A 19,940-nucleotide genomic window follows, 5' to 3' on the forward strand; every position below is an offset into this window, starting at 1 on the left:
ACATAATATGCCAAAATATTGTAGTTTATTAATTTTTAAGTGCCCCTAACACCACTGGGAAGTGGAGTTTGGACAAATTTACATTCCTGCAACACAGGGCTGCTTTTAAAATGATCTCAGGCTTTCAGCAGTGCTCAACTGCAAGTGCAGAAAGGGCTGCTAGTCTCTAAACTGCCATGCCCTATTATATAATAGGGACTTATAGGGTAGATCATGGCAATCATAAGGATACTCTAACCCATAGAGTACCCTAATGTGTGTGTGCGTGTTTACACTGTGTTTTCATTGTGTTTTCACCAAAGCACTGGTCCTGGGCCTGCCTAGCAGAACCCAGGATACAGTCAGAGTCAGTTACCACCAGTAATAGTCAACAAAACATGGGGGTGCCCAGGGCACAGGATGACTTTGCAACAATTCCCTTCTATACTGCCCCCAGAAGCTCTGAATACTGGTGTCTAGATCCCTACACCCTCCCACCCATCACCCAATGCTCAACATGCACATGCACCTACGTCAGGCATCCCAAAGAGCACCTTCATGATCACAGACAGTTAATATCTTCTCTTTCTTTCAGCTGCAGTTGCTCCAGTACAGCTCCATCCTGAGCCTATCAATTGTCTCCCCTGGGTAGAGCACAGTTCCTTTTTTCTTTCCTTAGATAAATGCCAACATCATTATTGTTGACAACTGAAGTGCAGTTTTAAGGGTTATTTATACATGTTATCCTTGGGAAACTGTTTAACATGATTGATTGTTGACAACGTTTCTGTACTGTTCAGTATTGTACACCAGGAGATAGATGCTTGCTAATTTCCTGACAAGTACTTTGATTTGCTTATGTAACCACGTTGAACAGTTGCATTCATGTGCTGTACAAGACGTTTACGAATGTTCTCAAAAAAGCAAATATAAAAAGAGATTTCCCTTTAAATTTAAAATTAGTGGGTTGTTTATTCATGCAAAATACTGGCAGTAATGACACAATATGTTATTTTCTGGCTGTCCTTTGCAAAATATTGTACACATATTACTATTTTCCGGGTTTAATGACCTTAAGATATCGTTATTTGACGGTGTGATAATGTTGATTTTTAAAGCTGACATGCTTTATATTTGTTGTAGATGATTTAATTTTCTTAATTCTGTGATTTATTTCTAAATTACAAGAGTAAATTACTTTTATTACACGGAGGTGTTGTCTGATGGCCGCATATTTATAGTTTGGTTGTCACGGTCAGTCTCTCGAATACCACTATTAATCCCCCTTTGGGTTTGTCCTGCTTGTTCTGTGTAGGGCTTTGGTATCCTTGAGCATTGGCGCCATGTCATGTTTCAGCTATGGATGAGTCATGAAAAAAGAACTAGACTTGAGTCAATTGTTAGGCACATTGCTTGTACATTGAATTGGCATATCGTGTTGGTGGGAGTCCTATTGAGAGAAGGAAAGGGTAAGGATTAACTGGTAGCAGTAGATTTAGCATTAAATGTAGTTGTGGATTAAAGTGGTGCATAGGTTTACAGGTGTGTAGTTAGATAGGTTACATGTGTTAGGGATGAGGGTGCAGAGAGTATTGTTGTGATACATTCAGTGTTGTCATAGCGTTCGTTTTCTTGCCCCTGGAGACTTAGAGGAGGTTTTAATGGTCTAGGTGAATGTGGTGTATCTTGTTGATGCTTATCAGAGGTTTTGGAATTGTTAGTAGTTTTCATATTGGATGAGAGTGATTGTGATAGTTATAGTGAAGTGTGGGAAAAGAGGAAGCTTCAAATGGCTAAGGTGAGTTTCTTTCTTGCTTTTTTTGTCTACGAAATGTGAAAGTTGAGTGTGCTAATGGTGGTTTGAATGGGTGTGGGTCCAGCTTCAGATCTCTGAAAGCTGTGAAAGATGTTAATTGTACATTTGATTCTGTGTAGCATACGGGTTGTGGTGATGTTAATTAGGGCTTGGGAGGTTTTTGAACTGTTTGTTAGGTACACCTTTAAAGGTGGACGCTGGTGGAGATTCTTTAACCGATGGGGGCGAGGGGTAAGGTTTGACAGCCTTGTTGAGATAGATATGGGTGGATGAATGTGTGTGATGAACAGGCCCGGTCTTCTGGGAGGCTGAGTTCAGTGGATGAGGAGAGATTGGCGATGCGTGTTTGTGTCATTGAAAGGAGATTAGGTGGATTGGAGGTAGTGAAATGAGAAAGAAAAGGGGAGCACAGGAGAGGATTGAGGAAGGTGGGCATGTAATTAGTTGAGGAGAATGGAGACCAAGTGGAGCAAGATTTGTTCTTAAAATAGTGGAGGAGAATATACAAGGTATGAGGATTGAAAGAGGGTTGGGTGAGTACTTGGACAGTTTCAGTTGGAAGTGTAGCGTGGTGTGAGGTGGGTTGAACAAATTAGAGGTGTTAAGTTGAATGTCAGCGAGGAGCAAAAGAAAGCGGTCTGCTGGACTGGTAAATTAAGGGGAAAGGGAAAGCGGATTGTGATTCTATAAAACAGCTGAGAGAGGAGTTTGGATTGGCATTGTAGGAGCATTGGCCGTGTATATGTGTTGAGGTTAATAGTTGCGACAGACGCATGTAGATTGCCTTGTCGATCAAGTATCTTATATGGGGGTGCATAGGTGTTTAACAATTTTGTGATTGATCTCAGTGGCTGAATAGCGTAACTTATGGGTGCAGGGTAAACAACTAGAAAACAGTTGGAATGTCAAAATGCCCAGGAGTGGGTATAGAGCAGGAAGCCTTAAGGTGAGTGGTAAGTTTATGATTCATGTTGGTGTTTGTATAACGTTCTTTAAGGGCAATCCCCGGAAGCAATTTAGGGTGCTTTGTCCACTCTTGACAAAGAAGCATTAGATTACCAGTGTGGAATATATTCTTATCACATCCTTGTGCTGCCATTACACAGTAAGTGGGGAATGACATTCTGTAAATGAGCACAGAGGTGCCGATTCACATAGGTTGAGGGAAATGTAAGTTACTAACTCCACTGTAAGGTGCTCTCATATGTCAATTGCTCATTTCTGGTAATTTACAAGGAATCGCTTAAGGAATATGAACGAATGAAATAAGGAATGAAATGAACACTGAAATGTGTAATTTAAAAAAAATACCACTTAGGGGCCAAGCAAGTTCTAAGCAAGGAAGTTACACATGGTTGAGAAATCCATTCTGCAAAATTGTATTAGCTGTCCTTAAACGAGGAACACTTTCTGTATTTCAAGAGACCCTTTTTAAAAGTGAAAGGACAAATATGACTTTTCTAAGTTTTCTAAATGAAAAGGCATACTTTTTAAATGAGAATAGAGTTTCTCTTTAGGAAACAAGATTGCCCCAGCTAAAATACCCTGTGTATACCAGATTTAAGAAGCCTTACTTTACTGCTGGGAAAAACACAAGCATATGGGGTGCTTCTGTTTTGTGACCTAACACACCTGCTTTCGAATATCGTCCTTTATGGTTGGAGATTATCATTTGTTTGCATGGAGTTAAGTGGGAAACTTTGTGTTAATGTAAATACAAGTCGAGCATGAGCAGTCCACATTTACTCATTTTGTAAAAAGCTCATCTATACTCGGCGTGAATATTTTGGTGGCAAAGTTGTTTTATGACTCAGCCCCAGAAATAATTACTAGCCTTAGAAGATCAGTGTCCGGGTAAAGTACCAGACCTAAAAACGTGTGGGATGGGCAGATTCATACAGGGAATGTATTCTCTGCTACAAGCCGCAGAGGATACTGCCTCTAACCTTTTTATTGGCCCTTTCATTACAGTCATTTAGTTGTAGCCAAAGTAGCTTTTATTCTAATGAAGTAAGTCAATGGCATCTGTCGGATGGATCTCAAAACGGGTCAAATATCCCAGCGATAATGGATCATTTTTGAGAGATGTCTGTCTTTGAATGAGAATAGACAATGCTATGGTATTCTGCCTGCAGAGGGTGACAGTATTGTGAAGTTTTGTTGGAAATCATTATAGCTACAAAGGCACAATTCCAGGTAGAAATATGCAGAAACACGACGTGTTTGTGCTTTGTTCGTGGTCTAAAATCCCTCCATATACAATGAAGATTGCATATATTGAAAGCTGTAAATATTAAGGTTCAGTTCGCCTAATAATATAAGGACGTATTGCATGTTTTCAAACTTTTAACATTAAACCCAAATCAAATCGTACAGTAAACTGTGAGTGAGATGGACTGACAATAACAAGGAGAGGCATTTAAATGGCTGCATTAGCTAATGATGGCATTGGATGACGAATTGCTAATTATCCAGCTTGCATGAGTGAGTCACTTTGTTGCAAGTTTTTCAATCAATTGAGCTCGTTCGTGGAATGATGTCGGCCTCTGCCTGCCATTTGTGTGCAGTTATTGCCAACAACCAAATAAAGCAGTCGAATGAATGACTCATAGGTTAGCAGGCATTTTTAGTTACCCCAATAACCTTTGGATATAATTAGTTAGCATGAAAGAGTGATGCGATCACACTCACCTACTTGCATTGATCTAGCTCATTTATTGCTCTTTCTGTTAAATATCCCTTGACTGAACTGCATGCTCATGGCTATTTTCCTCCTGACCGTGTGTTGTAAAGTATGCAATTCTTCACTGTACTTTCATTTAGCTGATAATGAAGTATGTAAACACAGGCTATATGTGATTGTTTCAATTTTAGCACAATGTGTTAATTAGACCTAACAGGCCAATAAAAGTGATGCATGTCACATCTGAGGAAGTGCAGTCCTCCAGCATGTGGCCCTGTAGAGTCACTCATTGTGCAGAATATTTCCGCTGAAAGATGAAGGATCTCGCAGAACTATAGTTCCAATTGTATTTTGGGTGATGGTGCAAAATAAGCGGGCAAACCCAGCAAATCTGACTATTTTAAGCACTCCACCACAGGGAACCCCGATTATAGACCACCCTAAGGGTGCTGTAAAATTAGCCCCCCACTTCTCAGTCTTTGAGAAATTGGCTTTTGGGTGGAACCAAGAATATTTTGTGGACTCTCTGCCACCTCAGGCTACTGTATGTATCTTTGTTCCCCCGCGCACTCAAGGAGGGATGTATCCATTAACCATCAATGATACCACAGAGCAGTTTGGCCTTCAACCCAGTAGCCTTAAGTTTTCATTTGAAGCTCCAGTGTCTAAGGGATGGGCGAGGAATGCAAACTACACACCCTTGTTTACTTTCTGTTCTGACTGGTGATTTCATTCACCTGGAAAAAAGTGTAGCAAGGGCAAAAAATCCACATGGAAAGCCTGGGTCAGCATATGCACCAGTGGCTACCCCTAAGTGATATCCTTAGCAACTAACCTTCGCAAGTGGCCCGAATGCCTATTATCTAGGTTTATTTGAGCCAGGAGCATTTTAAAGTGAGGCTTTGCATAAAGGTAAACATGGAACATAGGAACACTGCCAATTGATTGCATTTAAATAGAAGCAGTGATAAAACATGATTGCTGGTGAAAAAGGTAGAGGAAATTACAATATAAATATTGAATAACTAACTTAGAATACATATATACATTGGGATCATTGGGATACAGTGGCTGTCAGGGGTTAGGACCAGTCACTGGAGAGGTTCTGCCATACCTGTTCTTTAGGAACAGTCTTAGGTACGGATGGCTTATCACCACAGGGTACCAAGAAGGGTGAACTTGGGAACAAGGATGTATTGGTACTGCTCGTAGAAAGCAGCTGGCAGAGAGCAGTGGTTGTGAGACAGCATTGTAGAAAGGTTCAGGAACAGGCAATGGGAGGAGGTCAATTAGGATGCAACAATCATATTATCATGACATCAAAGTAAAACAAATAAACACAGAAGGGTGATTGGTGAATGTACTGAGAAAGGCTTAAGAATCCAAACAACTAGCACTTTTCTAAACAAAAGACTATAAACCGGAAATTAAGCTGTTGCGTGCTAGTCTGGAAAGAGTGGTGAGGGTTGACATTTCAACCATTCAGTGGATGGAACCTCTTACTGGTGCACTGAAGAAAATGAAAGGTTCAAGCTCTCTGGTGGTGTTAAACTGCATACTGACATTCTTGTTTGAGGACCAGAGGGGCGTGATAGGTGTGAACACATTGATCGATGTACAGTATATTAGAAAGCAAATCATCTAATTTCTTATACCAGTTGAACATGAGTGATCGTAGAGCCATTCAATGTTGGATGATTGTTGGAGGTTCAAGAGAGTGGTGTCCATTTTTGTCTCTGTGTAGCTTTAAGCCAGCTTCCTGAGTTGCTCAAAGCATTTGTGGTATTCTAAAAGATTCTCTTTCTTATAGCTTTGTCTGGCATTGGATTGGTCAACCATCTCTCTTCCAGTGTCAAATGTTTCCCCTATCTGAAAACAAGTCTGAAATTCGAACTGGTGATTTAGAAGGATTTTATCAAGTGGCTGGACATCACCGACTTCCCATAACATGCCATCTCTCTGTTTCACTCCACCGCTTCGATAGCATTCCATGCAGCTGTCATCTAAAAAGCATGATCAGGAAATTCTGCATTATTGCAACTAAAACTAGTTTTATTAGTGCCACCGGGGCCATTGAACAAGGCCTAAACTCAAACCTACTGATCTCCAAATCAGTGTTCATTCTACCTGAATCTGCTGAATTATAAGAAGCCTCACCTTGGGTCTCACACAATCAGATCACGGCTTACAAAAAAACAAACCCAGGTTGCACTTGCCGGGATCTCTGTTCCTAACAGAGCTCCTGCAAATGTCTTTCTATTTATCACCAAACTCTCTAAAAGTCGAGCCCTACTTTTCTTGAAACCGGTTACAAGTAGCATACTTCTCTTGTTGCCTACTGACTTCATCTGCATAATTTGTAAAACAAAAAAAGTGTTAGGGCCCTAGACAGTACAAACACAGCTACTAACCATCACACTCTACAAATGGGACAATTCAGACTATTCCAGGCCCCTGCAGCTATAGGAATAGCTTGAGCGGAAAGTATTAGTTATTTTAATGCATATTGAATTAGGAAACAACTGTTGTTGTGCTCATCTCTGAACCAGGCAAACACCGCCACAATATGACAGACTGTCGTAAGTGCCAGTGTTGACAATTAATGGCCGGTGCCGAGCACTGGAGACCACTGGTTCAAATTAAGCACTGGTTGTTGGATAGCTGACCTCTGAGTCTTCTTTTCCCTCACTCTACTTTTCTCTGCTTTCGTTCATTTCAACGAGCCAAATGAAGAGCTTAACCATCATTTAAAGAGAATGGGGAGGGCTTGCTTCTCTGTGTCTGGTCTCTCATATTTGACTGCTTCTTAAAGTAGGGAGAAAGGGTTGCCTTTGTCCTTGGTGCTAAACACTAATGGTGAGGCAGCCTGAATTGAAACACAAGAACTGAGGACAGCTTACATTACTCTAGGGTGTTATTGATTGTCAGACAGTCCCTTTAGCTGTTGGGTCAGCTCCTGTAGTTCTTGCTACCTTAAGTGTCTCTGCTGGAATCCAAATGATCTTGTGGGGAGACTGTTCATCTTGGAACAGAAATAAGATTGATTTGCAAATGGCAGTTCTTTGAAGTGGCATATTTGGCCCAAAACCTAATCACCAGGGGGTGAGATAAATTGAAGTATTCCACCCATCACTTTTTTGTGTTTCTAAGTGAGATGCCCTAAGTGTGACAGATATGCATAGATGTAGGTCCCATCACATAAGGCCGGGAGAAAATTGTGTAATTCCCTTTGTAAAAATTATGTAAAATGCCCCAAAAATTACACGAAATTACACGAAATTACATTTTATTTTGCGAGATGCACAAAATGCATCCTCGTCTTAATTTTGGACATGAGGGCGTATTTCCTGCTAAAAAAAAACAACATTGCACTTGACACCAACAGTTCGTTTGTGTTGTTCCAGTGCTCCCATGATATTTACCCAAATAAAAGCTCACCATAGCCCTACAAAGGAGCTCAATTACATGACATGGCATACAAGCATAATCTTGAGCATTTCATATAGCGGTCGTAAAAAGAAATGCCACTCTGGCTCTGTTGCTGACATACTACTGCAATAGCTCGATGGATTATGGGGTGTTGTATGTTAGCTATCCAATCGCCAGCCCAATTTGGAGTGGGCAATTGTATGGCTTTTTTTTTGTTGGCCATCACCATATAGGTAAAAAAAAAATAATGACCTACCCATAATAAGCAAGGTGTGGGAGTCATTAGTTTTTCATTTTTCATAAACAAACTCTTCCTGCTTCTGGGCAGGCTCTTAGACAGCACTGCGGCCAATCATGATGCTGCAGGAAAGCAACGTCAGGATTAGCCTGAGTGCTATAACTTTGCACTCCCAGGCAGTCTGGAAGCCTGTGCCTACTTTCTCTAGCCCCAGCAACGCAGATGGGGCTGGAGAAAGCTCCACTGTGCATGAGGTGTTTGGCCGAACTGAAACGGCCGACCAAACACCTCATGCGCAGTGAAGGGACGAGGGAGTGCGCTACCACTCCCCCACCACAGTGTCATTCCCCTGGACCTGTCCCCAAGCCTCGCCAGAGTCCTGGGGGCGGGTCCAGGGGATTAAAATAAAACAATAATAAAACGGGTTAAAACCCCATTTTATTATTGTTTTATTTGAGGGTGATCGCAGGGCGGGGCGTTGCTCCTCTGCTTTAATGGAGGGACCGCCACTGGAGCTAAGTATCAGATAGGCAGTCAGAAATAAATCTGTGCTGGTGGCCTGTTAAGTAAACTGTAGCTTGTAGAGGGAAGTCTGAGTCCCCATCCCTCTGGGCCCCAGTGCCACTGCCTCGGCTGCACTACTGATAGCTGCTCCACTATGTCCTTACATGTCCCCTCCCAGCACAACCTAAGAAGATTAAGCCATTGTTAAGAAACAGGAAACGACTGGTTCCTGACCTTGCTCATAGAGTCTTTTGGACCTGCGTCTCCTTGGATACGTGCCGATTAAAAGGATCCTGCGTCATGGAGGTAGGCACTGGAAATCTTCAAAGTTTTGGAACCAGAAGACGCTGTTGTCTACAAATAACTCTGAACCAAATGAAATGGGGTCTGAAAATCCAGTCCTGATGAGCTCTGAGAAAGAGTCTGAAGAACCTGTGTAGATGAGAGAAGTCCCTCAGTCATGGGAGAATTACATGCAGCATCACCCCAACCCTTGGTGAATAGTGCTTTTGTTATGCCTCTACTATTTTTCCAAGATGGCTGAACGTTGCAGAACTCCCCTTTAAATCCTTTCCCTGGTGTCTTCATCAGAAGAGCAGTGGGCATTATCTCAAAGTAAGTGCCTGCACCCCTGCTATTCTCGTGTGTAGTTCCTTGAAGCATTATTATGTATGTGATTATGTGTTTATACCATTTTATCCATCTTTCTTTTTCTTACCATTTCTGAAGCATTTTTCTTTGCACGGTCTTGTATTTTTAACTAAACCTTAAGAGATGTATTTCTTAAGTGCATACATTCGCCTGCTCTAGCACTTGACAAAATAGGCTGCATAGAGTTTGAACATCGGGGTATTAAGCAAATTCCAAGCGGCTATTTTTAGTATTGAATTATTCTCCTGGGAGATATTGAGTCTAACCTAGATACTCGTTATCAGCTCTACAAGCAGTTTTAACAGTGAATTATGAATCCCTTAGTTTAGTCAGCTTCCTTGAGAGGAGCCTGTGAAGCATTATTATGTGTAAGCCACAGTGTAATCGTTAATGCAAACCCATTTCCTACGCCCTATAGGATTTTGTTTCTTTCAATTAACAATGTGAATGTCATCATATTAATTGCTGTGCCACCGTTGCAGATGTCAGTGTGATGCACTAATAATAAGTATTTTTTCCCTGTCCATGCTATTAACCCTTCGAATAAACATTTGGTAAATAGTGTCCTTTGGTGTCCAGGAGAGATAGCTGTGCCCTTTCGTGTGATGTTTGAGCATGCTGTACCTTTAGGAGCCAAGAATTATTCAGTGAGACATAATAGGCTGAGGCATAAAAGCATGTATGAGTATGGGAAGTAATACTACAGGAGTACTATTGTATGTACTCATACATGCCCATGTGACTAAGGCACCGAAACATTCAACTCCCTGTTAGTAAAAGTGCAAAGAAGGCTCAGTCCTTTCATCACGGGCAGCAGTCTGAGAAACATTGGCCATTAACTTTGCTTTCTCTCCCTCATTATGTAGAACTGTTACTCTCACAAGCAGTGTCCTGCGCTAGCAATTCTGGACGGTGATCCCAATTAAAGGGAGTACTGTCCCGGGATTGACAAGTACCCTTTAAAAAGGAAACACATGCAAATATGTTTGAACCCGTCGCATTGCTTGTTGGACTTGAAGTAGACGTGTCTGACTAGAAATTAATTTAGCTATGATACGGGGAATTAATCTCCATTAATCTCCATGGCATTTACATTTTATATCTCAGGGCAGGATTTATGGAAGAGTTTACGGTGAAAATCAAATGATTAGTTGTTTATGCATGCTCCCAGAGCACATGAAAATATTATATGATATATCATGAGACTGCACGGTTTGACCTTTCCTCAGGCTCTCCACGTACATCAATGTGATGCACACTTCATATGAAATGTTGGCAAATATTTTGTGACGTCAAATTAAGAGCTGGGTACTGATAACCGCCTTCTTTTTCAGTCATTAAGCGCCCTCCTGGGTGGGAAGTTGGCATCTACATCACCGGTGCCCTGACTCTGCTTGGGATAGCTGGCATCAATCTCTGGAAATTGTGGAAATCTGGGAGTCATCCGGCGCCATCACCTTTCCCGAACTATGACTACAGATACCTGCAACAAAAGTACGGATGCTCGTATTCAGAGGTGAAGCAGAAGGTAAAAGAAAGTACAATGAAAATAAGACATCGACAGTACAAATGAATGATAAATTTGTAATTCATACTCAAATCAGATCTAAAACAACGAGAGATGCAGGATTATAAATTTTGCAAAAAAGCAGCTCCTACTTTCTACCAAAAGGGCATCTTTGTTAGCTTCAGCTTCTCAAACCCATTACAATCCACCGAGTTTGCGGGATTTAAAAGTCTTTCATTACGATTGAAGATTATTTTAACCTCTTCAACCTAACTGTGCATTTTACAATAATAAACAATAAGAAACAGTGAATTCCTCTCTCCCTTGGCTGCCTCACCAAGTGCAGCCTAGTGTCAACACAGGCACCCTTGCAGCACGGTGCAAGGGTGCCTGCGTTGCAAGCAAGATTGATTTTGTGCAGGAAGGGACACCTACTTGCACAAAAAGCAAACCTCTGCAGCACACTTAGAAAGAGGAAACAAGTGAGTTTAAATAAAGATTTTTCTCCTTCTTGCGCCTCTACCAGGAAGGTGTAGCCTTTTGACGCATTCCCAGTGTTACCACTAATGGTAAATCTGGGAATGCACCAAAATCCATGGGTGGATGAGAGGGAACACCCACAATCCACCTATGGAACTCCTTCCCTGGGCAGAGTAACACAAGGCAGCGACTTGCGCTACCTTTCGTCACTCCAGATTTACCAAGCACAGCAATGCCATGCAAGGTGGCCTTGCATTGCTTGGTAAATTTGGCTTAAGGATTGTGTTGTCCTTGCAACACCAGGTATGACACAAGGACGACGCTCTCCAATTATAAACCTGGCCCTCAGTTCTTTAACCTGTTGAGTGCTTATGACGAGCTCAGCTTGTCATGAGTCACAGTGGAGCTGTGCACATGACGAGCTGAGCTCGTCATAACGGTTGCGGTCTGCCCACGCGATGAATTCCCCGCCTGTGTGGGAGAATTAATCAGTGGGCAGGGTTGTGACGAGCTCAGCTCGTCATGAGCACAGCTCCACTGTGAGTCATGATGAGCTGAGCTCATCACGAGCACAGCGGCGCCGCGGCCCCCCCAACCCCCTGCACCGCAGGGGAATTACCCACGCAGGGAAGGGGTTAAAGGTAAATCATCAATATACCATAACATTGTTATACAGCAGTGAAATAGCAGCTAACCATGGAATAATGCATTCAATTTTATTTAATTTGAATCTATATTTGGTATTTTATTCTCAGCAGTCTAGGTTTGCATGCTTGGAAGTATTTGAAATGCATTTTTAAATCTGGGTGGTGACATTTCATCACACTGCATGTATTTAATCCCATGTAAACTATTTTTGCTACCGTGACTGAAACTAATTAAGTAGTGATATATTTTTAGGATTGCCAAAACCTTTTTTTTGAAACCTCACTAATGCACTGATGTAATATCCCCTTGTCAAACAATAGATGTATGAATTACACAGCGATTGGTTTGCAAACAGGGATGCAATTAATGATGCAAGCTATGTGCTAGTAATTTGCATCACAAATGTCTTATTTGCATACAGGGATGCACAAAGCTGAAAAAAGCTCCGAGCTTGTTGAGAGACCTTACGGGACAAGCCTCAGCACAATGCCCAGTTCATCTGGATATGAGAAAAACAACCTACTCCTACTTTTTCCATCTGCTTGGAAAGTTCCTTCTGGTCAGTGCGTCGCCCCTTAGCTCCTCATGGAAGGTTTCTAGGCACTCGTGATCTCTCTAGCCAGGTCTCCTGAAAGGTCTAGTCCATTGTGGCGCGTGGGCCCTGTTGTAGTCAGGAATGCTACGTTTTGTGTTCCTGAAGGAGCCGAACAAGATGCCAACCACTTCACGCTTGAAGAGCAGCACCAGTCCCTGATGCCTTCCGGAGTAAGTTGGCCTTGAGCCTCTGAGTGAGTCTCTTCTTTCAGCAGAAATCACAAATCAGGGGCCTTTTTTCTTCCAGTTGGTGGAGGCTTCCAAGGTCAAATAATGTTTTGAGCTAGAGGAAATAGTCTGCCACCCAGTCATATTGTTTCAATGTCCCAACACCATTTAGTGCAGCATTTCCTCTTTGCCTTACTGAAAAATTACCCAGGAGCACTTGTTTCAATATGGCACAACTGTTTGCTACCAAGCAGACCTATCTATATGATCTCTCCTTCCACTTGAGAGGATCCAAACGTGTTCTCTCCCCCACTCTAGCAGAAGCCTGCCTGACTGTCCAGAAGGGTCCTGGGAATGAATAGCAGAAGTCCTCCCTAGTCTCACTAAATCAAAGAGGTACTGCTAAGGCTGTACTTTGTTCTATCAACTGCTTCCAGCCACTTCTAGATAGGGGCTGTGCAAAATCTATTATTTTGTATTTGCGTAATTATATAACCTTTTTGGCAAAATTACAAGAAATTACGTAAAATAAAAAACGGGCATTTGGTGCTGTATTTTATTTAGCTTGAAATGTGTCCTTATGTCACTTAAAAAAGTTCAAAACAACAAAAGCACCAAGAACAACTGCAGCTGGTGTTCTGTTGTTTGTGCTGATCCGGTGAATTTGCGAATGGCGCATTCACAGTCATTTTTTAAAATAAACAGTATATAATTATTCAAAGAGGCAAAATAGCGTAATAATAATGCAAAATTTCAATATTAAGGCTAATTACGCCAGCCTAATGCAAATATCAATCAGGATTACTCCCAGATAGATAAGACCTGCTAATTGGTCATTCGTTAACAACACCCTGCCTTCTTAAGTGCAGAGACAGGGGGCTGCCCTTTAAGCCAGGGTCATTCACTCTCCTGCCAAGGATGTATTTTCTATCACTGGAGATATGATAAGTAGTAAAATTGGTTTCAAGCCAGGTCTGGCTCAGGTAGCCTAATGCATATTTTTATAAAGTTACTTTTTCACTTAAGTTAGCAAATATCTTATATCCCCATTAATCAACTTTTAAAAATTAAGTAGTGAATATCTTTGCAAGACTTTGCTGGCATGTTCCCAGGCAGACATATATCTTTAAATATTTTGACCACATCTAGAGCTGTCCTAAGGAGAATGTAGTTGAACCTACACAGTGAAATAGCTGTAGGTCTTCAGTCACTGTGAGGGCACACTTTTAAAATATATAGTGTTCCAATTTTTCATATATTAGTCTCTCTGCTTTGTGGGCATAAAAGTGGGTTTTGGAAGTGACATATTAATATGTAAAAGAGTTTTTGTACATAACCGAGGCACTTTTCCTTACCCTCTTTTATTGCAGTGTCTTTAAACTGCAATCCAGACAGGGCACAGTAGTGCTCCAGCCAGCAATATATTTTTGTCATATATGTGTGAGGTGGAAATACTCACCTCACCCCACACATGACTGGGTCAAACCGATTTTACCAATATTAGTTTAAGACCAGAGAACACACACTCTGGCAGTGGATAGCAATGTCACAGTGCATACAGCCAAAATAACTGAAAAGTAGAGTAAATAAAATGGTGAAAAATATGACCATGCAGAAAAGGTGAATTTGTGACATATAAATGTATTGTCTATGCCAAAAAACGGTCTAGACTATCAGATAATTTTTTAGGAAGAATAATGCTTATTTGATTCCTGAGTTGAGCCTACAATTAGGCTAATACTGGGCAACACAAAATCATGTCTGCGTGGCCAGAGTTCATTGCCTTACATCTGGGACATCTAAAACTGAAATTGTGGTACATCCAAATGTTTGTGTTGTAAAGTAAGCTCGATGGATGGTCAAAGGTGGGTGGCAGTGAAATATGGCATCAAAAAGCATCTTGTATTATCATAATAATACATCGAGAACACCACCACTTCCACTGTCAACTCGGTTACACATTCTGAGTTAGACATATGACATTTCTTAAGGATTTGTATATCAATTTTGGGAGAGATCTATGATGAATATATTGCATCTAGGAGATGGTGTGAGGGCAGCGATAGTCTTTATTAAATATTATTCTGAATAAAGTCCTGCTCTAATTGATTATTGTACTGTTGTGATGTTTTATAACAATAAGATGTGACATTGTTTAAGTCAATCATGTTCATCCACTAGATCTTAAAAAGAAAAAAAAAAATTCTGAAACTGTAAATTCATTGATTTTTATTTCACAGGGAATTTACAGTTTCCTCAGATTGCTGTAAATTTGATTGTTATGTAAATATGCTGCCCATTAACATTTTTTAAAATCTGCACATCTACTTCCTTCAGAGCATGATACAATTTGATTCTGTCAATTCTTGGATTGGAATAAGCAAAATAAAACTATCTATTTCGGATTCTACTTTAATAAATAATTTATCAAGGATATTGGTAGGTGGCTTCTGGAATTTGAAAATAAATTTTTGAAGAATAATAATTTTTACAAAAGTAACCTGCTCTGTTAGTAAAATAAGTAAATTCTGATTCTGGTCTAGGATCATATTTACTCTGCCCATTTATTAAGCTTATTAGCAGAGAAGATATTTTCAACGTGGCTCGGTATCTGTGCCAAATAATATTTAACTACAAAATATATAACACACATGCTCCACAATCTTCAAGTCTTCTTTTCTAGTTTTTCTTTTCCTTTTAATTCCATCAGATCAATCTGCTAGTTGAATCCTGTAATATTGTCAGTTGTAAGGGGTTATGGGCTGAGCTGATTCTCATTTTGTTTTGTACACTCCATTGCTTAGCAATATTCTGCAGCAACAAAGAAGTAATCAAACCTTGAGTACAGTGCATAAGCATGTTAATAGAATGTAAAACCATCAATATCTTCATTTGCATGGTTGACAAGCCAGACATATTTCAGGCCCAAAATCTAAACCAGATTTCTAAATGTGGTTCTAACTTTGGGAAGTCTGTCAGACCTAAAGGGGTTAGTAACTAAAGTCAGTTGCAACTACTGAAACAGTGTTCTATCTGTGAAGAAAATATGTGTCTCTTGTAGGCAGACAATATTACATATAAAATTGTCCAGTTCAGACTTAGGGTATTATTATGATTTTGGCGGTCCGATGAACCACCAAACCCATGGTGGAGGTGCACCTACCACCACATCAGTGGTTCGCTGCCCTATCACAAGCAGGGCGGTTGGACTGCTATAGGACCACTGCTGAAGCCAGGAATCCGCAATCCCTGGCAGTCTTGCAGTGATCTGAGACCCTATATATGCTGCCAGTGCTAATGCGGCACCTCCATACATATTACGAGTTTCCTCACAGCTGCAGTTTTCATGGTGGTGAGCCCGCAAAGAAAAGTGTGCCAGTGAGGAAACAGAGTGGGCCCCTACAGGGCTCACTGGTGCCTCTGCACCAGGGAATACATGCAGTGGAGCGCACAGTATGCGCTCTGTAAGCATGCACCCCCAGTTCCTGCAGGGCATGGACTTGATAGTCCATGCCCTGCAAGAACTGCCTTTGATGCTTCCATTGCAGTGCCTTTTCATAGGCACCACTGTGGGAGCGCCAAAGAACCGCCAGCCAGAGACAAAAAAAGTTGTAATCTGGCAGACCATTTCTTATAGCTTTGCCGGTCTTGGAGAGGAGTGGAAGCATGGCAGCCCAGCTCCAAATCTGCAGAAGTCATAATAAGGCCCTTAATCTGTTGTCTCTTAGTGTGTGCATTCATACCATTGACATTCCGGATATGAAACCTTATTTACTCCATTTTTTAAATACTATATCCAGAAAAAATGAGTTTATGAAAACAAACTTTGATAGTGAATGGCCTTATCCCCTAACATTATAATCCTACAGCCACGAGAGCAAGTGTTAATGATCTCAGTTATCTCTTTTTTTACCCCCACGCAAACCTAATTAATCCTGCTCCAATGACCACCCTCCACCCGCAGCCCAACAGTGTCCATCTGATGTTCTGCTGCTGACCTGGCCCCTGGATTTCATTCTCTCCGTGGATTCAGGACAAGTCAAACATCCCCCTACTACAGATGTGATGAAATGCATGCAAATGCAGCAAGGTGCATATGTTTAGGCACACAGCTGGATCCCTAACAGACTAGAACTCAAAACCTATCTTTAGCTCTGATTCAGTTTGCCAACGGAAACCTGCATTTCTTCCACTGTATATTGCACTATATATCTCCCTGTCCACAAAATTTTCAAAGTGTTCTAATGGATAATCTGTGTCTGTTAACCAATTTGTCTGATCTCAGGAATAAAAGCATACATAAAGTGCCCCTGTTGCACTGTCTCAAATTACATGTCCTGATAAATAGAAAACATAAATCCTGCAATTACTTTGAAGCTATTTTTACTCCTTGCTCTGGTCAAAAACATTTTATTTCAAGAGATAGCCTGAAAAACAAAAAATACAGTGTGTGTTATGTTATGTTATCCGACATTTATAATGCGCACGGATACTCGGAAGTGTCCCGGCGCGAAAGCCAGTTTAAAGGAGACAGAGGAGCATGAGCCGAGGATGGATGTTAGTTAAAAAGCAAGATTTTTAACTGCCTTTTAAACAGCCTAAGTTTATGGGTGTTTCGTAGCTTGTAAGGCAGGGCATTCCAGGCTTTAGCCGCCTTGAACGAGAGGGGGCTGCCTCCTTTTCTAGCAAGGCGGTAGCGAGGAATAACAGCGAGGCATTGCCCTGTGGAGCATAGATGTCTGTAAGGCACATAGAAATCAAAGCATCTCCTGAGATACATGGGCCCTGATTTGTATAAGGCACCGTGGGCGATGGTGAGAGCCTTAAACAGGACACGCTGACCCACCGGAAGCCAATGCAGGTCCCGGAGATGTTGCTTTGTACTTGACCTACCAGAGATGTCCAGTAGCGTTCTAGCTGCCGCATTCTGGATGGTCTGTAGCTTTTTCAGCTAATAACCAGGAAGGCCGATGTATAAGGCATTGGCGTAGTCTAAGCGCGATAGAATGAGAGCGCGGGTCAGCATTTCCTTTGCAGATCTGGGCAGCAATGGCAGGAATTTCCTGAGTAATTTGAGTGTGCTGAAGCATACTCCGGACATTTTTTTTATCTGTGGTGAGAATCTGAGGTCCTCACTAAACCAGACCCCCAGATTCTTCACTGGGCTCCCCGTTGACTTAGGCATGGGGTAACCCTCAGGCCAAAGGTTGTCCCTGAAATGCGGAGGAAAGGACCCATAGAGGAGTACCTCAGACTTGTCCTCATTGCATTTGAGTTGGGCCTGCGCTAGCCATTTAAAAACTTCGGCAAACAGTTTTTGGCTAAATCAGGGGACAAATCGTTTTCCTTCCACGTAAAGAGGAGCTGGGTATCATCAGCGTAAGCTATGATCTTTGCACCTAGCTCCTCCACCAGATAGATTAGCGGCGTGACGTATACATTGAAGAGAAGGGGGCTCAAGGTTGAACCCTGGGGGACGCCCTTGGTCACGTTTCTTGGTGTTGAAGAGAATGGGGGCAGCCATACTTGCTGCGTTCTATTCACTAAGAAGGATTCAATCCAATCCCACACCAATCCAGAGATTCCGATACTGGAAAGATGGGCCAAGAGTTGGCGATGTGGCACATGGTCGAACACGGCAGAGAGGTCCAGTAAAACCAGGGCCGCTCTGCCGCCAGAATCTAGGCATTCTCTAATAGCCTCCGACATCTTGACCAGGGCCGTCTCGGTACTATATGAGGCCCTCAAACCCAACTGGGCTGGGTGGAGGGCGCCAGACGTTTCAACAAACTCAGAAAGCTGTTTGTGAACTGCCTTCTCACACACCTTCGCCACAGCCGGGAGAAGTGAGTTCGGTCGGTAGCTAGCTAGTGTGGCGGGGTTTAAGGAAGGCTTTTTTAGCAGGGGGAGAAGTTTTGCCTGTTTCCACTCTGGTGGAACCGTGGCGGTTTGAAGCGAAAGATTGATGATATTATTCATTTCAGGGTTAACTACCTCCGTCACTGCTGCTAACTGCCTGGCTAGGCAGGGGTCTGCTGGGGAACCTGATTTAAGGGATTTGAGGATGGGCAAAGAGTCCGACAGAGGAATAGGAGAAAAAGCTGTCAGGAGAGTGCAAGCTAGGTCTGAGTCTAGGGCAGTCCGAAGGGGGTGGTCCGCCTGCACATGGAGACCAGACCCGAAGCTATCCTGGATAGTTTGGACTTTGTCTATAAAAAAACGGAAAGCTGCTCGCACCAAGAGTTAGAGGCAGGGACGACCATACGTTCCAGGCACGGCTTCAAGAAACTCTGGACAATTGAGAACATTTACTTTGAGTTATTTTTAGATTGAGCATTGCACTCTGCGTAAAAATGGCATTTGGCCTTCTTAATGGCGGCATAATAACCACTCTGAGACTTTCTTGATGCTATTTTGGCCAACGGGCAAAAAGCTTGTCTCCAGCTGCGCTCCAGCTTTTTACATGATTTTTTTAGCTCTATAAGTTCGTCGGAAAACCACGGTTTCGACGGGGTGTTTCTTGCTCTCTTGTTAACCAGGGGTGGGAAAATAATTTTCACAGCCCGTGAGATACAGTTATTAAAACCCCCTACAGCTTCCGACAGAGCCCCAGAGGCAAGAGGGCGTGTGTCTGTCAAGACTCTGCACAGGGCTGCAAGCTCAATGCTGGGGAGGTCTGTCTTTGAGCGACCTCGTAGTCGGGTATGATGGCTGGATAGTCCAAGAAAACTGGATTCAAAAATGATCAGACCAGGGAACGGGAAGAGGTTCCTGAACAACTAGAGGAAAGTTGGAGCAGACTTCATCTAAAGTATGCCCCCCTCTTTGTGATGGAGAATTAACCCATTGGGTCAGTTGGGCAAGATCCAAAGAGTCATCCAGTTCTCTTGTGACGGTGGCCTCCACACAATCCAGATGCGTGGCTTAACATTTGTTATGTCACAAGGCAAGGTACTCTGTCTGCTCTGAAAATGGACACATCTTGTTGTGTCTCATTGAGTATAACCACCTTGTTGACCATTGCCTTCAAGATTTTTACTAATTACGGTATCCCTACAACCTTTAAATTACAATATCGTGATCTGGTCTCCAAAATTCTCATTTTTCCACTGGACTTTAATATTGACAGCCTTTGTCTCATCATATCTAGATTTGCATGTAGTGTTGTTCTCCCTTGCATCCACATCTAAGGCATTCCAAATGACCATGAAAAGCTGCAATTTTCAGATCTACTTCTTCTAGC

The 19,940-nt window shown here is 42.1% G+C and overlaps 1 protein-coding gene across 1 annotated transcript in view; it reads left to right on the forward strand.

Annotated features, from left to right (window-relative positions):
• The window catches only part of SYT12 (synaptotagmin 12), an 804,553-nt gene that overhangs the window by 379,211 nt on the left and 405,402 nt on the right, over positions 1 to 19,940 (forward strand). The window contains exon 3 of the mRNA XM_085644755.1: positions 10,635 to 10,828. Within this exon, the coding sequence (XP_085500881.1) occupies positions 10,635 to 10,828 (194 nt within the window). The remainder of the gene's footprint in view (positions 1 to 10,634; positions 10,829 to 19,940) is intronic.

Source organism: Triturus cristatus, chromosome 3_1, assembly GCF_964204655.1.
Source record: "Triturus cristatus chromosome 3_1, aTriCri1.1, whole genome shotgun sequence".
NCBI lineage: Eukaryota > Metazoa > Chordata > Amphibia > Caudata > Salamandridae > Triturus > Triturus cristatus.